The sequence below is a fragment of the Buteo buteo genome, chromosome 2 (genome assembly GCF_964188355.1).
Source record: "Buteo buteo chromosome 2, bButBut1.hap1.1, whole genome shotgun sequence".
Taxonomy (NCBI): domain Eukaryota; kingdom Metazoa; phylum Chordata; class Aves; order Accipitriformes; family Accipitridae; genus Buteo; species Buteo buteo.
In genome coordinates, this window is record NC_134172.1 from 69731918 (window position 1) to 69757327 (window position 25410).

General features: G+C 38.7%; 1 protein-coding gene across 4 annotated transcripts in view; it reads right to left on the reverse strand.

Annotated features, from left to right (window-relative positions):
• The window catches only part of SULF2 (sulfatase 2), a 166184-nt gene that overhangs the window by 15291 nt on the left and 125483 nt on the right, over positions 1–25410 (reverse strand). For all 4 annotated transcript variants that reach the window (XM_075018877.1, XM_075018885.1, XM_075018892.1 and 1 more), the window contains 6 exons: positions 22246–22396; positions 20218–20393; positions 16985–17113; positions 15960–16016; positions 15123–15252; positions 4288–4495 (listed from right to left, as the gene is read on the reverse strand). In XM_075018877.1, the coding sequence (XP_074874978.1) occupies positions 4288–4495; positions 15123–15252; positions 15960–16016; positions 16985–17113; positions 20218–20393; positions 22246–22396 (851 nt within the window). The remainder of the gene's footprint in view (positions 1–4287; positions 4496–15122; positions 15253–15959; positions 16017–16984; positions 17114–20217; positions 20394–22245; positions 22397–25410) is intronic.

Sequence of the window (25410 nt, forward strand, 5' to 3'; positions counted from 1 at the left end):
CATGAAGGACTTGTTGTATTGCTTTACCACAACATGCTATCCACAGTGCTGACTCAGCACTGTGATTAGTACCAAACTCCATTATTTTCAGAGGAAGTGGTTAAAATAGTTAATAAGATCAATATTCATCTGTGCTGTGCTCTCCCACCTGCGAAGTGCACTGCAGGCATAAATACCAATGCCTAATTACTTATTAGTCGATCCTCCTACAGGTTTAAGTTTTACTCTCCAATTCATTTACCTCTGTACACAACATACAAACAAAGTAGATTTAGGGCTGTTAAGTATTTGGTCCCAAACACCTATCCCACCTTTTCCAAGTTATTAAAGTCTGGCTTTGGTAAGCTCTATGAGTCCCAATGCTTCTCTTCCTCTGGTCTTACGGCAGCCAGCTGTCTTATAGATGGTACTGCTAAAAAGTTGCATTCTCAGAACTGAGACTGGAAATGGAGTCCGGAGAAATTTAAGCCTAAGAAAGCTACATTTCAGTGCCCCACTCATCCAGCTGTGTCCTCTTGGACAACTTGACAAGCATGCTTGTCTTCATTGGAGCCTGAAAGGAAGTACGCTGTTCTGGTCCAGATTTCCCCAGACAGTCTAGAGACTCAAACACACCTGATTTTTTACAACTCTTTTTTGGTAGCATCTCAAGTTTCTGTCTCGCAAAAGCATGAACTGCAGGACCCAAAGTTATTATTCAACTGAATAAAGCAAGGACAATGTTGTATTATAAAACCATAAACTTCATATCTGACACAACCATGCCCAGCCTTTGGTTTATATTTAATTCTCCTCACATCCTCATCACTCAAGCCTTATTACTTACTTTGCAGCCACCAAATTCACGATTTAACACCGAGATAATTTTGAAATAATAGTTCTCTCAGGGATAACCGAGAAGACTGTAAGCAACTATAACTACTATATGGCATTTTCCCCAAAGCAGGGGCATGACTGCTCAGTGGGAACACTGCAGAAGACAGAGAATTCTTGGTCTTCCCTGTTGACACTTACTCTACGTAGGTATTTTGGATCTGATGCATTTTCCAGCATCACAATGAAGATAGAATAAGCCAATATGCAAGGATTCTGCTTCTACGCATGCCATGAGGAAATATCCACCAATAGCCTCATGAATTCCTGCTAGATATTTCCCAGTAATGTCTATATATTTTCCAGAATTTTGTAGAGAAGCAGCATTTTATTCTATAACACCAAAGTAAAATTAGGCACTTTGAAGTCAAATTTTTGAAAATATCTCAAGTGTCTAGAAATATGGATAAAGGTTTAGAGGTGTTTTTTTCTTGGGCATTATGTACCTAGGGATTTTTAGGAATCTTATTTTGAATCTGTGTCCTTAAGATACTTCAAAGAGGAAAAAAAACCCCAACCCCAAAAACTTTCTTACATCCAATTTCTCACAACTGCCATTGAAAACTATTCATCAAGTGCATTATCTTTAAAGCAAATGATGTTCAGGTTTTGGGGGTTTGGTTTTATTTTTGTTTTTTTAACAACAAAGAAGGCAATTTTGCTCCAGCATTGAGACTACCTCAAAAGAAAAATGAATGACATGAAAATTGGAATAAAAATGCACTAGCCCCTTTGTACACACTTCTGTTTGTTGTTTGCAGATCTGTGTGGTCTATCATCATTTCTCTACATGCAGCTTAATAACTCCTTTAATCACATGCACTTGTTCATCACAGGAGGAGGAGATCAAATCCACAGCAAGAAAAACATAATAGACCACAACACAGCCGAAGATTTTAAGAGCTCACTATTACTCTAAACTTTCTTCCTACTGCAAAGCTTTGTTTCATCTTTCTTATAAAAGAAAAACATACTGAAGAAAATAAAGAGGACACAGAAATGCAAACATTCCTGACACCCAAACCCATATATACCAAATATTAATGCTCATGTGTTTCTAGCGTGTAAAAGCTTTGCAAGCGAGTTGTGTATTTGTACATGGCCCAAATGGGACATACATGACATGACCCTGTTTTGCAACTGACTTTACTCAATTTAGAAAATATTTTTGCCTGCTAAATGTCCTGGTGCACCTGACCATGCCTACGTTATAAAGTAATTATTTTATCAAAACATTTGGTGCTCCAGCCCTTCTCTATCAGCAATTTAGTCTGGTCTTTTAGACCACACGTTCTCACTACACGTGACTGGTTTTAGTCTTTCTGAAAGACCAATCCTCATACCCCCATCAGGGTTTGCAACACACTTTATGCACCCTAGAAGCAGGGCATCCAATTTAGTTTTCTGCAAATGACTGTATATTAGAATCCATCAAAACCGCTCTCTGCAAATCCATCTCTATTATGCATGACAGAAGGGAGCGATCAGGGTGTTCCCTTCAAAACTACACTATTGCTTTTAACTAAAGCAGCATTAATGTGGATGTGACCCTAGTCCAGTTTGGAACTTCTGTTTTCTATTTAGCTATTGTTCAATCTGATGAATAGCATTTACTGGCATTCAACTAGGGCTGCAGTATGATCCCATGCACTCATCAAATTCTGAGAGGCAGACCCCAAAGATGTCCTCAGAACTATGCAACCCAGCACAGACTGCACTTTATCCCAAGTCTCATGAAACAGGTCATAAAAGTCCAAATACACATAATGAGTACCCAGTTCACCCTCTTACCACTCACAATTCAGTGACCCAGCTTTCTAGGTAAGCTGTTCAGAAAAACCTTGGTATGTTACCTTGACTTGTATTGCTTTGTGCTCATTTGCATTCAGTGTGTGATTTATTAGATAAGTGCATGTAAAAGGACAGCCAACATCAAATTGAAGAGTCTATGTCAATAGGTCCAAGCTAACATCTTCCACTGTATGACACACCCTGGATGCGAGCAGAGGGAAAAACAAAGCATCTGTGGAGTCAATTATTTTATGCAAGACACAAGCAGCAGGAACATGATTGTCAAGATCCTATCTTATGCTGCTAAAGTTTATGCCTTATGGTTCAATGACGCAAGTGAGCTGAAGGGTATAGTATAAACTCTGCCTCTTCTGAGCAGAACAAAGGGAAAAAACCGACCATTCTGATTCCTCTGCTAGAGGGAGCAACCTTCACATTTTTTACCTCAACTTCCTTCATACATAAACTGAAGGTAATTATACACTTAACCACCTCCTCTGGATGTTGTGAAAATTAGTTAATGTTTAGGAAGCACTGATGAAAAGTACTTAAGTAAGTGTTAAGTATTATCAGATAGCATTATGTTGCCCTCACTTAAATTGTTTTCCTCTTCTCATTTAAGTACCTTCAATCTACTTCTGTTATTTGTCACCCCATGACTGAACTTTCTTCTCTGTGACTTCAAAAAGTTAATTGAATTGCAAGTTCTAGTGTTATTTAAAGATTATCTGCTGTGCCACATATTTAAACAGCAAGTATAGTTGAGTAATTTCATCCTGGAACCAATAATTTTTTTCAACTAAAAATTAGCTTAGTAGGTACTAATCAGCTTGCAAGGCAAATATAATGGGGGAAAATCAATTTAAACTCTCTGTTTGAAGCTTGTGCCAGGTCATTATACAGAAAGACTAATCTGCTAAATAATTAAGGCTCTGTATTTGTGGAGTGAGACGAAAGAAACATTACAAGTGAATAATAATTCTGTGCTGCCGTTTGCCTCTTTAATCTATAATTAGACTATGTACTTCAAATATAGATGTTAGTCTGACTAAGGTTTAACACAGAGCCAGTGAAATAGGGTTTCTGAAAAAGCACCTGATCTGTGCCAAGGAAACTAGAAACAGAGTCATCCCCTTTGGACGTGATCTGTGGTTAAAAGTCAGCCTTGTCTCTGCTGACTGAGCACAAGGAAAGGATGTTAGAAACAAGCAGCTTCTGTAACAAAGCACACGCATCCTTATTAAAAATAAATTACTGCAGTAACGGCTCCGAGCATTGCAGTACCTACTGAAAACTGGAGTATTTGCTGTAAAACACTGTTCATGTTTCATGGCCTGTGTAACGATGTGCTACTTGCCACTTCAGTGTTTGTACTGCATTTCCCAGTTTTGAAAGACATAAATATAGGACCCTATTTTGGATCAAGACACTCCTCTTCCTACAGAGAGAGATATTTTCAAATCTGATTGTCCAATATGAGGCACATTGTTTCATAGCTAGATACACAGTAAATATGCTGATAGAATTCAATGCCCATAAAAATCAGGACAATTATGTGTGTTAGGGAACAAAATCGTAACGGTTTTCTAAGGCAGAGACAGAAGATACAGCAGGTTCACTTACTTTTCTTAGAGAAGAGTTTCTTTCTCCGTCCAACATGGCTCAGCTTGTATTCGTTCTCTTCACAATTGCAGTCTTCACTATTCCTATTGTAATACTTGGGCAAAATATTGGAAGTGCCTTTGCTGTTGCCTGCAGCTGCCAAGTTTGCCATTCCCTTGCACTTGTGTAGCTTGAGCTTTCCACTGGCATCTTCCACACACTGCCATTTCTGGAAGAAATATTTGGTCATTAAAACTCTGTTCCAACTGTGCTTTGTCTAATGGCCATCTCCAGCAATCTATCAGAGATTCCTTGTTGTAGTAAGCTGGGGCTCATCTATCACCTACTACCAAAACAGACTTTTTGTAATCTTCCATTTTCAGACAAAACAGGAACTCTTTGGAACACTCTTGCATCTGTTTCTGATTTTGTTTCTTGGAGGCAGAACAATGGGAATTTAACAAAATCAATACTACAGCTAAAAATATGGACGTGACAAGTGACAACTTTCAGAAGCATAACTGTGGCATAAACCAAGGACATTCAAGCCTTGTCCACAGGTTTGAAAAGAATCCTTGCCTACCAGCAAGTGTGTTTGTCAGGCTGGCAGGTATCTATGCCACTATTATGCCACTAAAACAGCACCAAGCTCCAGGCCTGCATATAATCACAGCCCATCCCATATTCTACAAGGGAGAAAACTTCTTGAAGGAGTCTCCTTCTCTTTAATAGTTCAAATGCCTGATGGTGGGATGATTTTATCCAAGTTGTGGGTTCCTTTACTGTAAAGATCTGGTCTGAGCTGGTTATCTAGACTCATTCTACAGTCAAAGAAGAGGAAAAGTCACATCAGGGTATAATTCACTTCATCCTAAGGCGGCCATATAAAAGAAATAAGAAAAAGGACTGCCCTGCAGAAGTGCCTGGTTCTCTTCACTGACCTTGAAAAGGGTTGGTATGACTGGATCAGCTATGGAAATCTGTAGTTAGATGAGTTTATCTCCATCTTCAGTGTTTCTCTTAATAGCTTTTCCCATTCAACACCCTTGGGCTTGACTAGCAATGGTGAGCTGCACTGGATGCCTGCAAAGTGAGAATCTCCTCCCTCTTCCACTCAAACTAAAGATCTCATCTCTAACCTCCAACTCCTTCTGTTAGTCAAAACCTGAAGTAATTTGCTTACAGCTCCCTTCGTGCTGCTGTCAGAGCTGTGCCAAGGGCAAGGGAGTTTAGCCACCTTCAATCTGGCAGAGAAGTTCTACCCACTTCCAGACACATCACAAAATAATTCCACCTACTCCTTTATTTACCAACACACTACTAGCTACAGAGCTAGGCTTTGAGATACATAAAACAACCTCACAGTAGCAGTTGCTACTGCTTTAAATAGAGACTCTCGGAAACACTTCAGCTTTTTGCTGAGTCTTGAGAGGCGTTCCTTTTTTTCCCTGTTACAAAACCCTAAGTCTGTGCTCCAGGACTCACTGGAATATTGAGAATTTTCCAAATAAAAGAAGAGAAGGAAAACCAGCAACAGCTCCCAAGTGAGATGATGTTTTACAGCAGCCTGCCGCTCTACAAGGGAGATTCAGGCACTTCACCTCCCATAGAGAGGTGGGCCCAGGCTAGGACAACAAAGCCTACATTCTCGATTGAAATTCACTCCATTGCTTGCATGACAGCAAAGTAAGAAAACAGTATCACTGTGCTTTTATAATACAGAATTTAACAGGAGTCTGAAGTAAACTGGCAAGTTACAGTGGATTTATCTATGTCCACGGGAGATTCCCTCATTTAAAATGATCAGAGTTTTATGGTGTGTCCACTTATTTCTTCAGACAATTGGATGGCAAGTCTCCTGAGCTGTAATTACTTCTTAGGTGCAGACATTGTGTCCAGCCTCCTGTACAATCCAAGCCTTGCACTGATGCAGATAAACACAGCTTAACTTTCAGCACAAGGAATCATAGCAAATCAATGAGAGATACTGACATAATAAGACATTTGAATCAGTATCTTTGTATGACTGTCTTCATCTGTAAAGCAGGACACATTTACTTAGATGAAGTGTAGAACAAAAATAACCTTTGAAGAATCAATTGCTGAGTTTTAATTTTATTATTATAATATTGATTGATACAGACTGAGGTTTGAAGCAAAAGTTATTTTACTAGAATAAGCAACGGTTTCTTTCACAGTGAAAAAAAGATGTAAAAATGTTTGTTGCTGTTTCCCATTCCAATTCATCTGAATCTTATTTTTGAAAATATATGAACAAACTGCTTTTTCTGCTCAGTAGAGCTCTATGCTGTAGGTGTCTGATACATGAAAAATGAAGATTAAACAGAGGGCAAGTTAAATGCCATGATGAGAACTACTGTAAATAAGTGCTCTGATGTATCGCCCCAAATATGTTTTCTCTATTTCTTTCATCTTCTGTCAAGAAAGTGATGCTCATTTTTCCCCTCCAGGTGAACTGGAAAAAATCCTTTAATTTTTGGTGCAGTTTAAATCTTTCCAAGGCAGCTGTATGCTACAGTGAAAACATCTTAAAGGCTTTGCTAGAAGGGCACATTGTATGCATTAACAGGCCCACTGCTGAACAACTGCAGTGCAGAACTACCTAAATTACTTTAGAAGCAAACATTGAACACATGGGGGTGGAAGGCGGGGAAGGAAAGTCTCAAGCTTCTACTTTTTTCCCCAAACCAGATATGGACATGTGTGAACGTGTCTGGGATTCAACAACTTACCCTTCGTCTGCTTATAGGCACAAATGCCAATTCCCTAGGTCAATATCACAGCTATATCAGTTGCAGTCATTTCCAAAGGATGCTTTCAATCTTAAGGAAAAAGGGTAGTAATTACAAGGGAACTATGCATCCTCTGCCTGACAGTCAAGAAGCTTTAAACATTGTGAATTCTGGCATTTTAAATTGTTTTCTAGTGCACAGCATACCATCATGCAGAAACTTGTGTCAAATCCTGGAAGCAACTAAAGTATTTTATAAGAAGTAATCACTTAAATAATTAAATACCTATATGAAGAACTCCAGAGTGCCCCAGAGATACTTTGGCTCACAGGTACAAATGATAACCATCTGGCAGCAAAACTTAATTACATATAAACAGTGGATTAACTCAACCAGTAAAGAAAACAAAATGCCCTTAGTTCCCCACTTGCCCCCAACTTTTCAGGTCTTTTCTTCATTAGGCCAAAATATGTGTTCCTAATTCAAGTTCTATAGCTTATAACATCTCACAAGAGCTATGTCCTGAAAAGGAGGGCAGTTTAACACAAACTAGAAGTCAACGGAAAACCAGACTCCCCCACAATCTTCATCCCAGCTCATATCAAAACTCCAAAGGAAGAACTTTTCTTTCCTCCTGCAAAGCCTTGCAGAACAGCTACTCAAGCCATCAAATAAATGGCTTTTGCAATAAGTCCTGAAGCCCATCAAGCTCGGGTTGTGCAAAACTTTCCAGACACCTCATTTAATCATTAAAGCTGTTCCAGCTGGAGATTTCCCACCATCTTAAGGCAGGCCAAGTTAGCTGCTGCACTTGTGCTTTCTGCCACCTACTGTGCTGGGCTTGTTCTAACACTTCTACTCCATCCTCTACCTTACCTCCCACTGCACAACACATGCTACTCAGTTATTTATGTGCAAAGCAGAAGAGTCTGCGCTTTAGTTTAATGGAGAAATCAGTGCTACTGAACAGAAGTCTTGTTCAAAGATACACTGCAAAGGCAAAAAAAAGACTGTTTGTAACACACATTCTTCCCTCCAGCCCAAACTACCTGCTATATATATATATATCAACAAGAGTAAAGCAGGACTTCAATATCTATGAAACATGAATCGTAACAGCAGCAGTTGTAGACTGAACAGATGCCCTGTTTCCCCCCAGTAACACTATTTACCTTGAACATGCAAATAACCCCTTAGCAGAAAAAGACATGTTGTATTTTTCTGTGTTAAACCCCCATTATTTCCTTCACAGCCCCCATCACCATGAAGTGGTTTTTGCATTATTGTGCATCAATGTCTTCTTACCGCTACAGCAATCACAGATGTTAATTCAAAGTCATTACTTGAGGCCCCAATCAGAAACAAATGGCCATGACCTTCCCTGTAGGATTTTTTCCTACAATTCACTCATTTCCCTCAGTGAATCTCTCTCAATTGACATTGTTTTCTTTGGGGGAAAAGGGCTTATCACACAAGCCTTGCTAAGAAAAGATTCCAGTTGAAACATACAGCTTTCAGAGCTGAGCCCTAAATCATCATGCTGTGTCTCATCAGCTCCTCTTTTTGTTAAGCGAAAGAGATTCCATTCCCTTTTACAGAGAAGTGAAAAGTGAAACTGTCTGATCAGTTAAGCTGCCAGCAAGGCTCCCGCCCTAACAGTTTTAGGAATATAAGCTCTAGGAATCAAAGTTTCTGCAGGATAATTAAGTCCTCTGTCCCTGCCAGCAACCTGACAAAAACACTTCAGTAATATATGTCATCTTTAGTTTATGTGTATGCTTCCTGAACCCCATCCTTGCTGCCACATTGGATGGTTGAGCTAGAAACAAACTGCTTTAATGGCTAGAAATATTCTAACTTCCAGTCTAAACTGATTTATGAGTAGTCAAGATACATTTTTTTCTTTTATGAAACAGTACAGTTATAGTTCAGTTAGTATGAAATAGTTGAAGTTAGTTTAGCTAGCTCTTCTCTGCTGTGGTTTGTTCCTTCTGTTATATTTTATTGAGCTAATGAGGACAAAACAGCAAAATCCAGAGAGAGATGCAAGCCCCTTCTCTACTGCTTTTGCTGGCAGCTTGTCCTACTGCTCAACCTGTAAGGTTTCAGGAAATAGTCAACTTGATTTTCCCATTGTTTGTCTCATACACATTGCTACTACTCTGTTCTTGTTGACTGAAAATAGTTGGCTCATGTATTCTGTATAACACCTCTTAAGATTCATGCAGACAGATTCCTCAGCTATTTTTTTGACTGAATATGCTCAGTTCCTTAGCTCTTCCCAGCAGGTATTATTTTCTTAATCTTTTAACATTTTTGTTGGGTTGTTCCCCCCCTGCCCCGTACCTTCTTCCAATTCTATCCATTGGCAAAGGATGAGTTTGGTTTCCTCTATTTCATGTCATCAGTACATAAACAGCACTACCTGTTCTTCATTCCAACTGGACATTATTTCATTATACTGACTCATGATTTTTGGAGATTTGGACCTCTGGAGTCTCAGCTCAATTTCAGTTGTCACATACTATATATCACTCAAACCTTAAAATTGTGAGATGGATGAACAATTTATTGACGAAAAATTTGGAGTGCTTTTTAGTGCCACAAACTGCAGCTGAAATGACGCAGGTGGGACAATCAACTAGCATGCAGATGAAAAATCAGGTATTCAACTAAATTTAAGATTACAATTATATAAGTCATTTATTATTAATATAATAATTGGATTGTGGTATCAAATGGTCCCAGCTGCTGTGTTAGGTACTGCAGAAGCTAAGGAGTGAGTGCAGCCTAAGCAGAAATTACATTAGCGGTGGAAGAAAAAAACAGTAGCACCAAAAGGGGAATCGATTTGTCTGAGGTCCTACATCAAGTCCGTAACAGTTCTGAGACTGAAGCCAGTCTCCCGACCTCCAGTTCGTTGTCTTTTGAACTAAACTACACGGCTACTCCTATCAGGATATTTGAAAAAAATTTGGGTTTTTTTATTAAATGTTGGTATTGATTTTGGCAAGCTACTTGCAACTACTGTAATGACAAGGAGTTTAAAAATCTCAGTTAACAAGAGATGCAAATTTCTTGGTTTTCTGAAGCAACAACAAGCAAAACAACCCATAAGTAAAGTAGCCTCTGGAAATCATTATAGGCTATTTCTGGCTAAAGGAGGAAAACAGTTTTATTAATTATAATTCCTGATAAGGAATACAATCCTTGAATAAGACCCTTAATAAATCATCATGATTTTAATTTTCATGGTTTGTTGCTTCCTAATTTTATCAGTTTGAAGGCTGATAAAATTTTTAATGTATGAAGTTATCAACAAGTCATTTCTTGTTCCAGTCACAGATTAAGAACCAGGTCCTGAAAGTTGCTAAGCATGTGCAACTGGCACTGGAATTCAGGAACTCCAAAGATCCGCCTAAAGAGCTATTAAAATTATCTGGACTCTAGCTGGCTTGATATGCTTCACTTATCAACAGAACCTAAATTCTTTAGTAACCTTGGGATATCTCTGCTAGGTACAAAAGAACCGGACAACTACCAAGGATACACAGATCAAAAACTTTCTTCCAAGTTTTTAAAAAAATTCCTTATAAAACCTAACTTAGTTTCCCAGGTCTGACTAACATAAGTTCAAGCTACAGCGCCCTCAGGAAAAGGAGAAAATGTAAGTAATTTTTTCTACTGCTCCACCCTTGGCACTAACCAATGGCTAATGATGATTATGGTGGCAGGAATATGAACTGCTGCAGGAAAGCACACATTGAGCAGAACAGCTTTCATCACTGCTATGCCATGCTATGTCAGAGAATTGGGGGCACCAATTGAGTAAATGACATGCTTTTACTTATGGTATCTTCATGCCTGTTACAAAAGAGAATATCCCTTCATGATCCTGGTTCAGCACAAAGCAATCAGAGGAAAGACTGTGTATCAAATCTTTCATTTGCAGAACATCTGAAGGAGACAAAGTGCAAATTTTTGCATTTTGAATGTTCTCCTGAGAAAACTGTCACATATGATTATATTTTTAATGCTATTTAAAGGCAAATTCTATTTGTATCAGACTTGCACATAAACAGAGCTTTGAAAATAAAAAGTATTTGAAGAGGAAATAACATGAATTCAGACAACTATTTTTCTTCATGAGTTAACAATATTATTGTACTATGCCATGTCCTGCTAAAGACAAAAGTAGTATTTTTTTTAAATTTCTTTTTTTACATGTACAGCATAGATTCCCTATAGCATTCAGTAGTGCTGCAGGTATTACACGTTTAACAAATGTGCACAAAGTTGGCAAATGACTTAGAGGGAGATTCTGTGCAGCTGTTGTTATGATACTGTGGAGTTGCTGGGAATACTCTACAGAGCAATGCTGATATCATAATTGGCTTCCACAAAAGCACATTAATGCAGGCCGCCAGATAAAAGTGGGTCAGCTTCCACTTACCAGCCAGTTTAGAATGAAAGGCCGAACTACAATGAAGAGAAAAAATTTGTGTGGAAGCCATTAGGTACTAGGATAAATGTTTTTTATTTCATGTGGGAAGAAAGAGCTCATCTCTTAAATCCTTGAATATAAATGCTGAGCTGCTCTTTCATCTGAGCCTACAGTCACCCTTTGTTGGATGCAAATAACTAACACAGACCAAACCCTACTAACCGAAAAAGAAAACATGGCAACACAGAGATTCCCATTGCACTCAGAAGAATTTACATATATTAGTGTTGCCAAAAAAATCCCACATAATGGACTCTGAAACAAGGTTTTAAACAGCATGAATAGCCTCATCTCCATGATCCTGGTGCGTTGTTATCAAAACGATTATAGGTCAAGGAGGGTGACAGAGATTTGCAAAGGAAGAACATTTTGTGGTGATAGAACTGTATTCACAAACTTGCATGCTCACAAAGCAGAATTTCAAAATCTCCATCTCACATTCAAACCTTTCTTTACCTCTCCTTTACTCTAAGCTCTGTCCTTGTCTCTTCTCATTCACTCCCCTTCTGAGTCTTTGTCCTCCATTTGTGCTTCTTGTCTCCTGTTCACACTTCATATTCCCTGACACTGCTCATACTTTTCTGTGCATGGAAGAGCAGGTCCCCAAAACTCATTTAAGTCAAAAAGAAAGAGTCCCAATGACTTTAGCAAGCTTTCACCTAATTCTGACCCAGACTTCTCATCACATTTGCATCAGGATGTGAAAATTCACCTTTTGCACTGAACACTCCAGATACTGTTAAATGCACAATAATAAAGTGTCCTGCAGGCTCAGGAGAAATTTGCTAAATAACCACTGTATCTGTACACCATAAACCCGCCCAAGGCAGTGGTATATTATTCATTTGGGCTCATTCTACTTACTATGCAGAACTGTGAACAGCACCAGCAAACAGACAACACCCATTTGTCATTTGAGAAGTTAGTCTTGCTTCACTCTGAAAAGACTTTTGGGTGCACCCATATTTAGACACAATTTATCCCCAAATAAGCGCATTCATCTCTCACTATTCCTGCTGTCTAGACAGACTACTAGGACATATTCTCTAGAGCAGGGGTTAGATGGATTGAGATTCCCTTGAGAGCCCTTCCCAGACTCTAATTGACTTGATTGTTAGGCAATTTTTCCTGATGTCCAACTTAAATTTCTTTTTTGCTCAATTTCATCCTATCACTTCCAATTACGTCTGACTGAACTGCTCAAAACAATTCTTCTTCTCTCTGTCTCCTGACAATGAGGATGCAGCACACACATCTCTTATTAGCACACCTTCACTTTGGAATTTATTGGCAATTCTGAGTACATAGTTGACATTCTATGCCCGCTTCTTACAGATGTCAAAGATATTTTATTATCCATGGAAGCAAACATAAACCTGTGAATGTGTGTAGATGATACAGGGCCTTCCCCCTTCCTTCCATAACTGAGACACAGTAATTACAGTAAGAAAACCTGAATGTAGCTAAGTTACCTTATGCAAAGAGACAGCTTCAGTGACAACATGGACTTGGAAAGTCTCTCTTCCCCTCTGTTCTTACAATAATGTTCAAAATAATTGGGAAGATAAAGACAAAAGGAAGAAGTTGAAAGATCTCTCAAAGGGAAAATACTGATGGAAAAAGAAAAGCTGTATTTCCCCAAACTACTTACTGGATGATGATGTAGCAGAAGTAGTGACTTTTTCCCCAGTTTCTCAAAGAACGATGCAAATTCAAAAAACAATGGCTTGCTCCCACCCATCTAAAATTTCAGCTCAAGACATCTGACAACAATGAACTACTACACAAAATACTTAAGTTCAGTATTTTTAGGAAGAACAGGACATTATAATCTCTCTGTATACTAAATCTGACAAGCTACAGGAAAAGAGCATCTCGAAAATGCTTATACATACAAATTGGATCCAATCACCTAAGGAACAATGGACTCATTTCACAGGTGCACTGAACTACATGATCAGTACAGCCAGAAGCAGGGAGTCTGGCCTCTGACAGTAGAAAATGAACTACATAGCCTAAGTAGCCCATTACTATAGCCTTGGTAAGCCATTCAGATCATGTCTGCAGGAATGGTTATATTCCACAGACTGACTCATTCTGACAGCCCTCTGAGCTGCCAGGATATGAGGTAATGCCAGCCTCATAACAGACACATTAGCATGTGGTCCCATCTACCTTCACCCCTTTGCCCACATATCCATGGGCAGAATGCGTTACAGTCCTCGGAATGGGGTACTCTGACCTGTACCTGGATGTCGTGGTTTAACCCCAGCCAGCAACTAAGCACCACGCAGTCGCTCACTCACTCCCCCCCCACCCAGTGGGATGGGGGAGAAAATCAGGAAAAGAAGTAAAACTCCTGGGTTGAGATAAGAACGGTTTAATAGAACAGAAAAGAAGAAACTAATAATGATAATGATAACACTAACAAAATGACAGCAGTAGTAATAAAAGGATTGAAATGTACAAATGATGCGCAGGGCAATTGCTCACCACCCGCCGACCGACACCCAGCCCGTCCCCGAGCGGCCAAAATCCCTGCCCCCCCCTTCCTAGTTCCTAAACTAGATGGGACGTCCCATGGTATGGAATACACTGTTGGCCAGTTTGGGTCAGGTGTCCTGGCTGGGCATGAGAAGCTGAAAAATCCTTGACTATAGTCTAAACACTACTGAGCAACAACTGAAAACATCAGTGTTATCAGCATTCTTCACATACTGAACTCAAAACATAGCACTGTACCAGCTACTAGGAAGACAGTTAATTCTATCCCAGCTGAAACCAGGACACTGGATGAGAAAGCAACGGCACAGAGTCAATTTTGCCATGTTTCCAGAGGATGAGAATTCCCCCAAGAGTGGAGAAATCTCTCCAAGAGTGGAGCTGCTGGAGCTAGCTTTGCTGCGCCTTTGCACTGCTTTGGTAAATTTGCAAAACCTTCTCCTGCACTGAGACCATGTACTGGTACTACTCTAAATTCTTCTTCCTGAATTTCTTCTACATAACTTGGATTTAAAGTGAACATATTTTCATATCTGCCCAGAACAGTTATGTAACAACAAGAGAAATGACACACAATCAATGAGCTTTGTGCTCATATACACACAGACTGCCTGCAGTCATAATTGCATGTGTGTTTTTACAGTATATTTTTGTTAAGAGGAAGGATATATTGAGTTCACAGAATGTTAGTTTCCATTATATGTAATTCCAATAACAACAAAATGAGTTAAATTAAGAATTCAAAGCGAAGTGAGCCGTATGTATTTGGAGGAGGCCAATCTGTTAGGTTCATTGTAGCTTCTCGTCACTAATGAATCCCAAAACACATTCTATTTGGGGAATAAAATGTTAAAACAGCCTAGGCAGTTCTCTTAACAGTAGTCAGGAATCAATACAGAGGCACTCGAATCAGCAGTTTCCTGATGGACAGTCAATCTCATAAATGCTGTAATATGGTTTTGAGCAAAGGCCACAGAATGAGTCATTTGATGTATAAGCTGGCATTGATGACAAGGTGAAGGACATTCTCACAGTTAAGGTGTTAGGCTTAGCCCAACTACAACTGCTTACTTTCAGTTGGGGGTACAATGCCCTACCTGGCCAAGCTGTTCACAAGCTGTCTGATACTCAGCTCGCTGACAGAGGTCTTTCACACGCTGGTATTTGGGTAGAAAGTTTTCTTCTTGGGCATCCACCTTCTCACTCTCCCTCTTATGCAGTAGTTTACTGCAGAAAAAAAAAAAGGTTTATTTTTGCATTAATATTCATTCCAAATATATGTACAGTTTTCTGAAAAGGCTCAGAGGAGTAGGTTATCTGCCAAGTCCATAGCATCACTGGTGGCCAAAACTTAATAGTCCAGCAGAAACTAGCACTTATCATCATCTCTGATAACACACAAGTTATTCATATCATGCCCTCAGGGAGCGTACAAAAACATGCAAAACCAAGACAGTGTGTTTCGTGTCTGATTGGCAGGCAGTAACAACAGTTGGTATAAAGAGAACATATCCTCCTCACGCTACAGGGCTGCACTTTGCAAACTCTTCATGCCCCGTGTACGTATTAAGTCAAGAGGCATAGAGAGAATGGCCAGCAGATGAACACGCAGAGAGGAAAGGTTGTTCATACTCCCATGATACAAGCAGGAGGGTCAGGGGGCAGCAGCTGAAAGAAAAACGGGATGCCTTTCCATCTCTCAATCCGAGTAAAACTCTCCTTCCCCCACCCCAACAGCACATTTATGCAGGCTGTGGGCAAAGGCCATATATTCCCTCCTATCACACAATCACTGCCATTAGGCATACTGCAGCCGCGTCTCTGCTGGCACAGCTAAACCGCTTTAGGTCTGTGGCAAAGTGCTGCTTTGGCTTTAGCTGTTCAGTATCCTTCTATTTAAAAAGACTGGGTTTTGTGATTAACACTTTCCTTACCCTCTTTCCACTAGGAATGAGTCTCTCCACACCTTCATCTTTTTCTTTAAATGGAACCTAAGAGGAAATGAGGAGAGGAAGAAGCAATTCCCACAAAACCAGTAATCAAGTCATGCCCCAGTTTTCTTTCCCACCCCCAATTCAGATGAGAAACTTTACATATAACTGCACAGGGGAACATCCAGCTTTATGAAGAAGGCACATACACCTCTCCAGTGCAAATCATGAACAAACAGGACAGATTTGTTCCCACAGGGACAAAACCCACAACAGATTCACACAGTACAACTATTTCAACATGAGCACGTTTAAGGCACAGGGGATTAACTGACTTGTCCTTGATCACAAAGGATCGCAAATTAAATCATGATTTCCTGACTCCAGTTTGGGCTCTTAACCCGCACACTACCCACGAAGTATCTTATTCTAAAGCAGCTGCTCCTTTCCCCCTCTCCTTCCACCCAACTGCTTTGTAAAGCTGATCTCCTCCCTCCCTCTTTCTGCTGATTTCCTCTAGCAAGCATCCAGACTAATTCTCTTCCTCAGTCTTTTTCCAATGAAAGTATTGATGGAAGGTCTCAAATAATAACTGTGCAATTCTGAGTGCTAGCCTGTCTTTATATTATAGTCTGATACACAACCAACCCTTTCAACTCAATTATTCTACAGTTTATTCAATATGAAATGCTTTGCTACAAATGAGGCCACAGAGACATTTAAAATCTATAACTCATATAGCTAAAGACCTCCATGTGTAGCCCTCTCACTGCTACACAGATTACATTTAGTATATCCAGATGCCATAGATGCCATACGGCTAGTAGACGAACCTGACAAAATGAAAATAAATAACTTAGGTTAGTCACATATTGACAAATAGGTCTTTAGATTTTCCGGTAAATGATGTACTCATGTAGATGGTAGTTTTATTATATTTTCCTTTAAATGTGCTGCATGTTGCTGAATACTTGCTCAGTCTCCTGTACAAACACATGCATGTTTCCATGCACACTTCCATTTCTTACCTATTTACTGGTCTCTCAGAATCCAGAAGCTTTAGAATGGATTTACCATCCATATCAGAAGGAATATCCAATCCAGCAATATCTAGAATTGTAGGTGCAAGATCAATATTCAACACAATGTGAGGATTCCTGAAAAAACATATATGAGAACCTGGTTTAAAGTCTATGCAATGATACCAAGCAACTCCAGCTCTTCCACAGAGACCAAGGATCTGAAATGTCTTATTTTGTGACATCTGCAAAGAAGAAAAGAGGACACAATCCAATTCCTTTCCATGAAGGGAATGAAAATGTAAAATGTAGGCAAGTTGCATAACCTCAAGAGGGACTAATATGAAGATTTAAAACTTTAGCAGAGAGCATTTTTGAGAAAGCAATGTAGTTCATAAGGCAAAGTTAGTTAATTATTGCAAAAGAGAGTTCAAAAGTCTTCAAAACATGAGAAGGCATTGGAAAAACTCCTTGGGTGTCTTAGAGAATCAAAGTGTCTGCCAAACATGCTGATGACTTTATTAAAAAGTAGATTTGGCAGGTAGCACATGCTTTATCTGTTTCAAAATATGGTATAGAAATAAGTACCTCAGCTCATAACAAAGCAAGCATGTTCTGAAGAGAATGTGAAGAGAAATATATTGCTAGACACTACAGTAAATAACTAAAAGCTGCTGTTAAGGTAGAGTGTGAGACAAAAAAAGGATAGGGATCAGGAAAGAAAAAGCAGAGAGGAAGCAGTTATGGAACAAAAAAAAGAAAAAAAAAAAGAGAGAAAATAAAAGAACAGCTTTAATTGAAATAATATCAATCTTCCCAAGTGCACAATTATCCACTCTGAAAACACTTAGAAACAAACATGCCCTGTTACTTAGTTGAGTATGGCATATGCTCCTCAGCCACCACAGTTAACAGGGACAATATTTGAACAAAAACTGACTTCAAATTTGGTTAAAATATTGGCATCAACTCCCAAGTAGTACAGACAGCTCCTAGCCCCAGATCCCTTGAACTGCCACAACTAAATATGAGTGACTTCATGGATCAGAGCATCTAGTTGCACAGAGCTCAGCATTCAATAGCTAAACAAATGCCCAAATTTCTAATTGTGCAACTTGGTTTTACTATGGGTCTGTTTTTGCAGAAGTGTTTTCAGTTTATGTTGAACCTTACAAACCTAATTTAAATATGTCTGCGACACTGTTGCATAATTACTCACAATATTACATATATGCATACTGTTTATCATCTGTGTACTATTTCTTTTCCTTATTTCTTTAAAAAAGAAAAATATGAAAGAAGGCACTCAATTTCTTAAAAGTGGGGGAAAAAAAAAAAAAGGAAAGTGAGCATACTGCTATACAGATAGTCTTCTACAACACTGAACATAAAGAACCACTGTGCTATGATTTGCAGGCACAAAGGAAGGATGGGACCAGATGGGCTGCTATACATGTCAGTGCAGAATTCTAGCTCAAAATACAGGACAGAAGAAAGCTGCTAAATTCACACTAATTAATGAGGCACCATTTAAAAATTACTACATTTTTGAGTGAGCGAGCAAACAGGCACTGACAAGAGCATGGATGATGAATTAAATTGATGTACCTAATTTGATTTTAATTACTAATAATTGTGGTGTAGCATATTTGGTAATAGAAATGAGAGCTTAGTAATGACTTGCTACAGTGACTGCTATTAAATCTTCATTGGTATCAAAAGGGAGTCATGACAATTACTCTGCAGGAAAAACATAAGGTTCACACAAAACATTGATGATTGAAGTTCTAACATTTAAAGAAAATCAGGCTGAAAGGGAGGATCAATTTATTATCTGATATATTACCCTTCCAGGTTATTTTATCTTGTTCTTCCTATTTGTTATACTATGATGGGTTCTGTTCTGTCTGGCAGGCTGACTCCTCTGATTCTAACAGAAATATTTTTTCATCTTCAGAAGCCACTGAAAAATAACATTCAGTGGGAAGGTTTCACAGCTTTTACATATGTCTGGGTGTAAAGATCCTTGAACCAGAGGAGACATGAGGTGGCTGGTCTCTAGCATTGCATGTTGCAGAAAAACTAGCTCAGTCCACTTGAGCCATATTAGCATTGCCTCTCCAGTAAGACCAAAAACTGCAGTTGAAGGGAAAGAGAGCATGCTCTTAGAAGGCTAATCCAGCTCACTTGAAATTCTGTGCTGCTGCAGACAAACTTCTTTCAGTGCTGAGGTAATACGTTTAATTCCACCTGAGGAATCCCTCCCTGCTCTTTAGAGAAGTAATATTGTTTATTTCACACGCATAACTGCTGTAAGTAAATTAGACACAAAGCGCAATATCTACAGAATTTAACATTTTTGTGCCTACTGATAATATGAATCAGTGAATTTAACCAGCAAATGGAATGAGATTTTCTTATAACTATTTGCTACTGTATTACACACTAGACCTGTTCCTCTGCGGTAAAGAAACGACTTGTGTGTGGAAGACTTTGTGTGTGTTAATTATGATAAAACATGCACACTGATACAAATAAAAGGCAGCAAATTATGGCACTCTGTCCAAAATCATTACTTACATGCAAATATTTGCTATTGAAATAATTGCTTAGAAAGTGTATTTACATAATTTCTTAGCTGATCAAAGCTACCATTTTAATTAACAGTCATATTCTGCATGCTTGTATGCATCCGACAAACAGCCCTAACCATGTAATCTGAAAGGATGAACACAAAAAGAATGTTTTGTGGATGATTATATATGAACCATACATACATTTGTCTTCATAAACTGAAACAAGTGACTCCACTTTAATGTTCAGCAATCATTATCTACTGTGGCAGTGAACATTATACAATATTTTTTTTACCTTGAAAATGTCATAGTTATGTGTATTATTTGCACCCCTCAAAAGGAGGCAAATAAGCATTTCCTAGATAGGACATATTTCAAAATGGCTTCTTCAACTTCATCCACAAAAGTGTAGTGGCTTATGCTGCACACCTACGCAAGCAAAAAAGGCAACGACATAAAACCTTGACTATATTATACCAGCCCATGCTATCAGTTCTGCTTTCTGAGTAGACATATTTTTCTGCCAAAGATGAGCAGGAAGTCAGTCAGGATGGGCAGAACTTTGTGCCTCCATTTGGATGCCAGGACAATACAACTAGAAATGTGAACATAAAGGATTTTTCTGGTTGCTACATAGACATACACACACAATAGCCAAGAACTTACAAGGACCCAGCTTCCACATTTGGACCTCGGACATAGAAAGGAACTCTGATATCAAACTCGTATGGCATGGACTTTCCTTTCACCAGCCCAAACTGCCCAATATGATAACCATGGTCTGCTGTGTATATTATATACGTATTGTCCAGTTCACCTGTTTCAACCAACGTATTGTAAATCTGAAAAAAAGCAAAAAAAAAATATAATTCATTCCACTGAATAGTAGTGCATGTAGAATACTGGATATAATTTTCTGCCTATATGTAATATACAAATAAATAACAGCTCAGGATGGCACTGAGTTGTCACAATGAACCATCCTTAACAATCCATAATCACACCATAATTTCACTAACTGAATATTGTGGCTATTACAAGGCAAACTTCTGTTTTCTGTTTTAAGGTAAACACATTAACAAGCCACATTTTCAAAAGCGTTTGGGTTCAGTATTTTGCATGAGAGCTGTCAAGACAGTACTAAATAAAGTAACAGAGATAAAAGTTTCAAGTTGATAAGCACCTTTGAAATTTTCTCTCCACCTTTAACTTTTTCCTGCAGCAAACAATTTGAATAAAATGACAGCATTTTGAATCTCACACTTATTTAAGCAACACTCAACGATCTTGCCTTCAGACAAATGAGTCCCCATTATGCAGAATATTTGCAAAATCTCTTCCAGATGAATATCACTCAGTCATACTCTCTCACTATGGAGAATTAAAAGGAGCTTTAACTCTGTTTGTGGTTGCTTCTATAGATTTACACGAGAATCTTCGTGTGAAATGGAACAACTTGAGCACCAAAGATCAATTTTTATGTGACATTTTCACTTGCAAAGGTACAGAGGTGGTGGGGCACCACCGAAGTGGTGCCTCACACAGATCCAGAACACATCAGCACAGAAGAAAACAAACTCTGTTGTTGCTGTTTTCGTTTGTTGGTGTGTGTGTGGGGGGGTTCTGTTCTTTTTGGGGTTGTTTTGGTTGGTTCGTTGGTTTGGGATTTTTTAATTTATTTTGAAAGACTATTAGATGCATATAATTCAGTAGAAAAGATCAGGCTAACTTGGCGATTACAACTAAAAAACAACCCAACTGATTTTGCCTGCAGTAAATCACCCAAAGTGAAACCATTTTACTAAATAGAAAATCAAAATAGTGTAGTAAAATAGCTGATCTCCCCTAATGCTGCTATCTGATTCATCTAAACAGGTTCATTAATATGAAGTAGAGATCAGACTTGCCTGAATCAGTAATTATAAGACATTACTAACAAGTTGATGCAATGCCATCCAGATAATCTCATCTTTGCCTTACCCGACTCCTCTTATTTTATGTTCTACCTTTTTTGAATAAGAATGCCAAGAGATAAGCAGTAAATTGCGACACCTTTAAATCTGCCTTCTTACAACTGGAAACGCATTCTTTTTCAGACTAGCTTTTAGCTAATTCAGATGTTTCTGTTCAAGACACCCAGCTTGCACTAAGAGATTTCACTGTTACATAATGTAGACTTAATTTAAAAAAAAACAAAACCACCTATATATTTATTTACTTATAACATTTAACATCCTGGGCCTGGTTTACCGTGGGATTATTCCAGTTAGGACTCCTGTAGCAACACCTGCTGCTGCTGTTGTTCTCTCAGAAACTCAGCGTTACAGGATCAAAATAGGCCCACAGTTTGGTAGTTATTTCCAACAGGTTGTAGGGTGCCTCTTCACTATCAGATGATACATTTTTAGAATTTATGATGTACATTTTTTGAGGTGATCCCTCCCTCTTCCCCTTAATCAGTAGTGGCTCTGTGGCAACAAATCAGCTTACTTCCACCACCCATCTTTAGAAGATGAAGATCCTTACACATTGAATGGAGAGACAAAATCCTCAGAGGTGAAAGGATTACACACTATTAAAAAATCGATGCAGTCCTCCTCCTCCTTCCTTTCTGCTTATCTTCACATACAGCACAGCTTGGAGCTCAAGAAAAAAGCACCTGTTTAGCCCCCCAAAAGTGACTACTAATCTTACCATTTCCATAGAGTCATCCACAGACATGAGTGTTTGAAGGCGCTTTCTCTGTAGCATGTTAGTGAACTCCATGTGTATAGGTTTCATGGGACCTGTATACCTCATTATCCAGTGCTTGTCTGGGTTTGGAGCATAGTTATAACTGGGAGTGCTAAGGAACAGAGAGAAAACCAGAATGTTTTAGCAGTGTAGAAAAAAGCCATAGTAATGTACAACAATAATTTCTATTTGATCAACACTACAGGACTTACTCTCCGAGGTGCACAAGAAAATATGAGATTTACTTGGGAAAAGTCTTATACTTTTATGTTCTAGATGAAAGATTGGAGAATGAAAACAACTCTGTGGGGAATAAAGTCTATTGAAAGAGTAAATATACATTGTTTTTGCAGTGTCTTCAGACTAACATGGATACATTTCAAGGCCAAGAGATTAGCCTCAGAAGTCTAACTCCACAAGTATGATCTGGATGAAGCATGTACTATACAGTTCCTGGTCATGTAATTGCTTTGCTTTCACTCTGCCTACATTAGCACCAAGTATTATGACTTGTGCAAGTTGTTTAACAATAACTATAGAACCTGCTGAAAAGGTTCTACTATATTCTTTAACAGCTTTTTTTAATTCAACACAACTGGCTACTTGAATACTTTCACACTCATGTACCCAGAGGAGCACAGGCACCCTACCTAGTGGTATCAAACTGCATGTGAGCTCATGGCATGGAGTGGATACATAGCCGGATTTCAAAGACCTGCCGAGAAGAGCAGGGGTGAAGGGAAACAGGACTGTATTTTGCAGACACCTTCCAGCCACCAACTCCTTTGTGATGATCAGAAACTTTAATTAAAAGTCCCCGCAAAATCCCAAGAGCTGGATTCAATGTCCTCCTGGAATCTTGCTGCCCCTCCAAGTTCTCATGATCCTGGGACACCACTAAAGTGATGAGGAGAATTATCACTGATTGTTCATAATTTCATGTTGATGGCAGTTCCAGAGACTGCTTTTCTGTGCATAATTATATTGCTCTAGGTTAGCTGGATCTAAACAAAAGTTTTATTCTGATATATCATTACCATGAGGTTGACTCTCTGCAACACCAACTCACTAGAAGGCTATGTTATAGCTTACATTTGCAAGAAATATTATTTTTTAACTACTATATCTATTCCTAAAATGTTTGTTATTAAGATTGAGAACCACCGTTATCAATTTCTTCATACTCTGGCTCAAACACATCACCTGCAGGGTCTAAAATATTAAAAATTACTTTTCCCAAGTGATTTGTTGAGGCTTCCTTTTTTCATTCGCAGCAATAAACTCAGTCTATGCAAATGTGCAAGCCAAGAGGGTGACACAGTAACACAGGAAAAAATAGCAAACATTCAGTTATTTTCTTCTTCCCAACACACAATTTCCTGATAAATTCAGCTCCTATTTGGCAAATATCTACTGTTGTTTTTGTGTATGCAACAGAGCAGCAGGGTAAGTTATTAAGATAAACAATAGTAATATAAGTTGAAACTTCTCCTCAAAATACCATGTATCTAATGTATCTTTGAATATGACAGGTAGTCTTAAGACTTTTAATATAAATATGAAATTAATAATCTGACAGTGCAATGTTTTATGCCAAAAGCCTCTCTCAGATGCTATCTGAAAAATGTGTGTAGGCGGCAAATGGAGGCTTCTTCATATAGGGAGGAAAGGGCTGGTGTTTATTCTCTCTGTATTGTTAATAGCCTCTTGAATTTCAGAATGTTATTGTGGCTGAAATAATGACATTGCTCCTTTGAAAATGCTGACAGTTATGGAAACTGTTGCTATGTGATGCCCAGAATGAATAAAAAATGCTTGGCAAACTCCTTTTCAGCTTACTTTGTGATTTCCTGGCTGATTTGAAACCTCCCGCTGTTTAATCCAACCAAAGCCCGTGATTTTCTTTGATTACTACAAATGTAACCCTCTTACACTTAACAGATTTGTCTGTCTTATGGGAAAAATACACAAATATAACATTCCTAGAAGTTGCTTAAGATAACCTCTTCAAATGTACTCAGAAGATAAGTCCTAGTCTGATTGCATTTGACCTTGGAAAACATGGGTGGTAAAATGTGCCTTCTATAGAAATAACATTTCTGATCACTGTTAGACTGCCCAGCTGTTGCATTCTCTGCAGCTATCAGTATAGGCAGTAAAAAAGGAAAACCAACCATGTAGCCTAGGGATTTGCTATGTGAATGCTGGTTGATGTGAATGATTTTCAAACACGAAAAGACTGTCGATGCACACAAAAAGGAGGTCTATAGAATGAGATGGAGAGAGACTGCAGTATAGGGTGGAATGGTCCTACCAGCTAGTATATGTAACAACAGAAGCAAGACAACAGCATAAATTAGCAACAGAAGTACATACGAGAGTTCCCAAGCAAAGAAGTACTCTGATTGTCAGTCTACGCTAAAATCCATACCACTAACTTTTAGATATTAGCAATGCTACACAACACAGCATGTATGTCGACCAGTGTAAGCATTACAGTCATATCTTCACTTTGCTTTGTGGATGTCGCTCAATAATCTGCTTGAAGACTTTGTCAGCGCTGCCACAAGAAGAGGTACAGAGACATGCCACGTGGTGCACTGCCTTCTGATTCTGGGACTAGGCAGAGTTTGTTCACAGTTATTGTTTACTGCTTTAGGGCAATTCATAAGAAGTGTTCTACCTGTGTTCTGATCCTTCCCTACCATATCCACATGACAACAAAACAGTGAGGACTGCCTACACCCCTTTATCATTGACAGATTTATCTGTCACTGAGGGATTCCCTGGAATGTGGCAACAAGGGAAAAAATGGAAACTAAAGAACTAATTTGTACACACAGTGATGGAATACATTAATCTTAAACCCAGGCCAATGAAAACCCTTACAGATTACTATTATGTAGTGCCAGGAAAATTGTTTAGAAGAAGACTGGCAGTTTCTTTGCACAAGATGTACAAAAAATCCCATTTTATGTTCATATCCAAACCTAAACCACAGTTCCTTAATCTGCTAAGATAATTTGTTTCTTTACAAGCAAAACTTCTTTCCACAAAGTGACACTTCTTGAGTAATTGTTATCACTGTAAGAATAGTCACCTACAATTAAAAATAGTTTTGTGTAG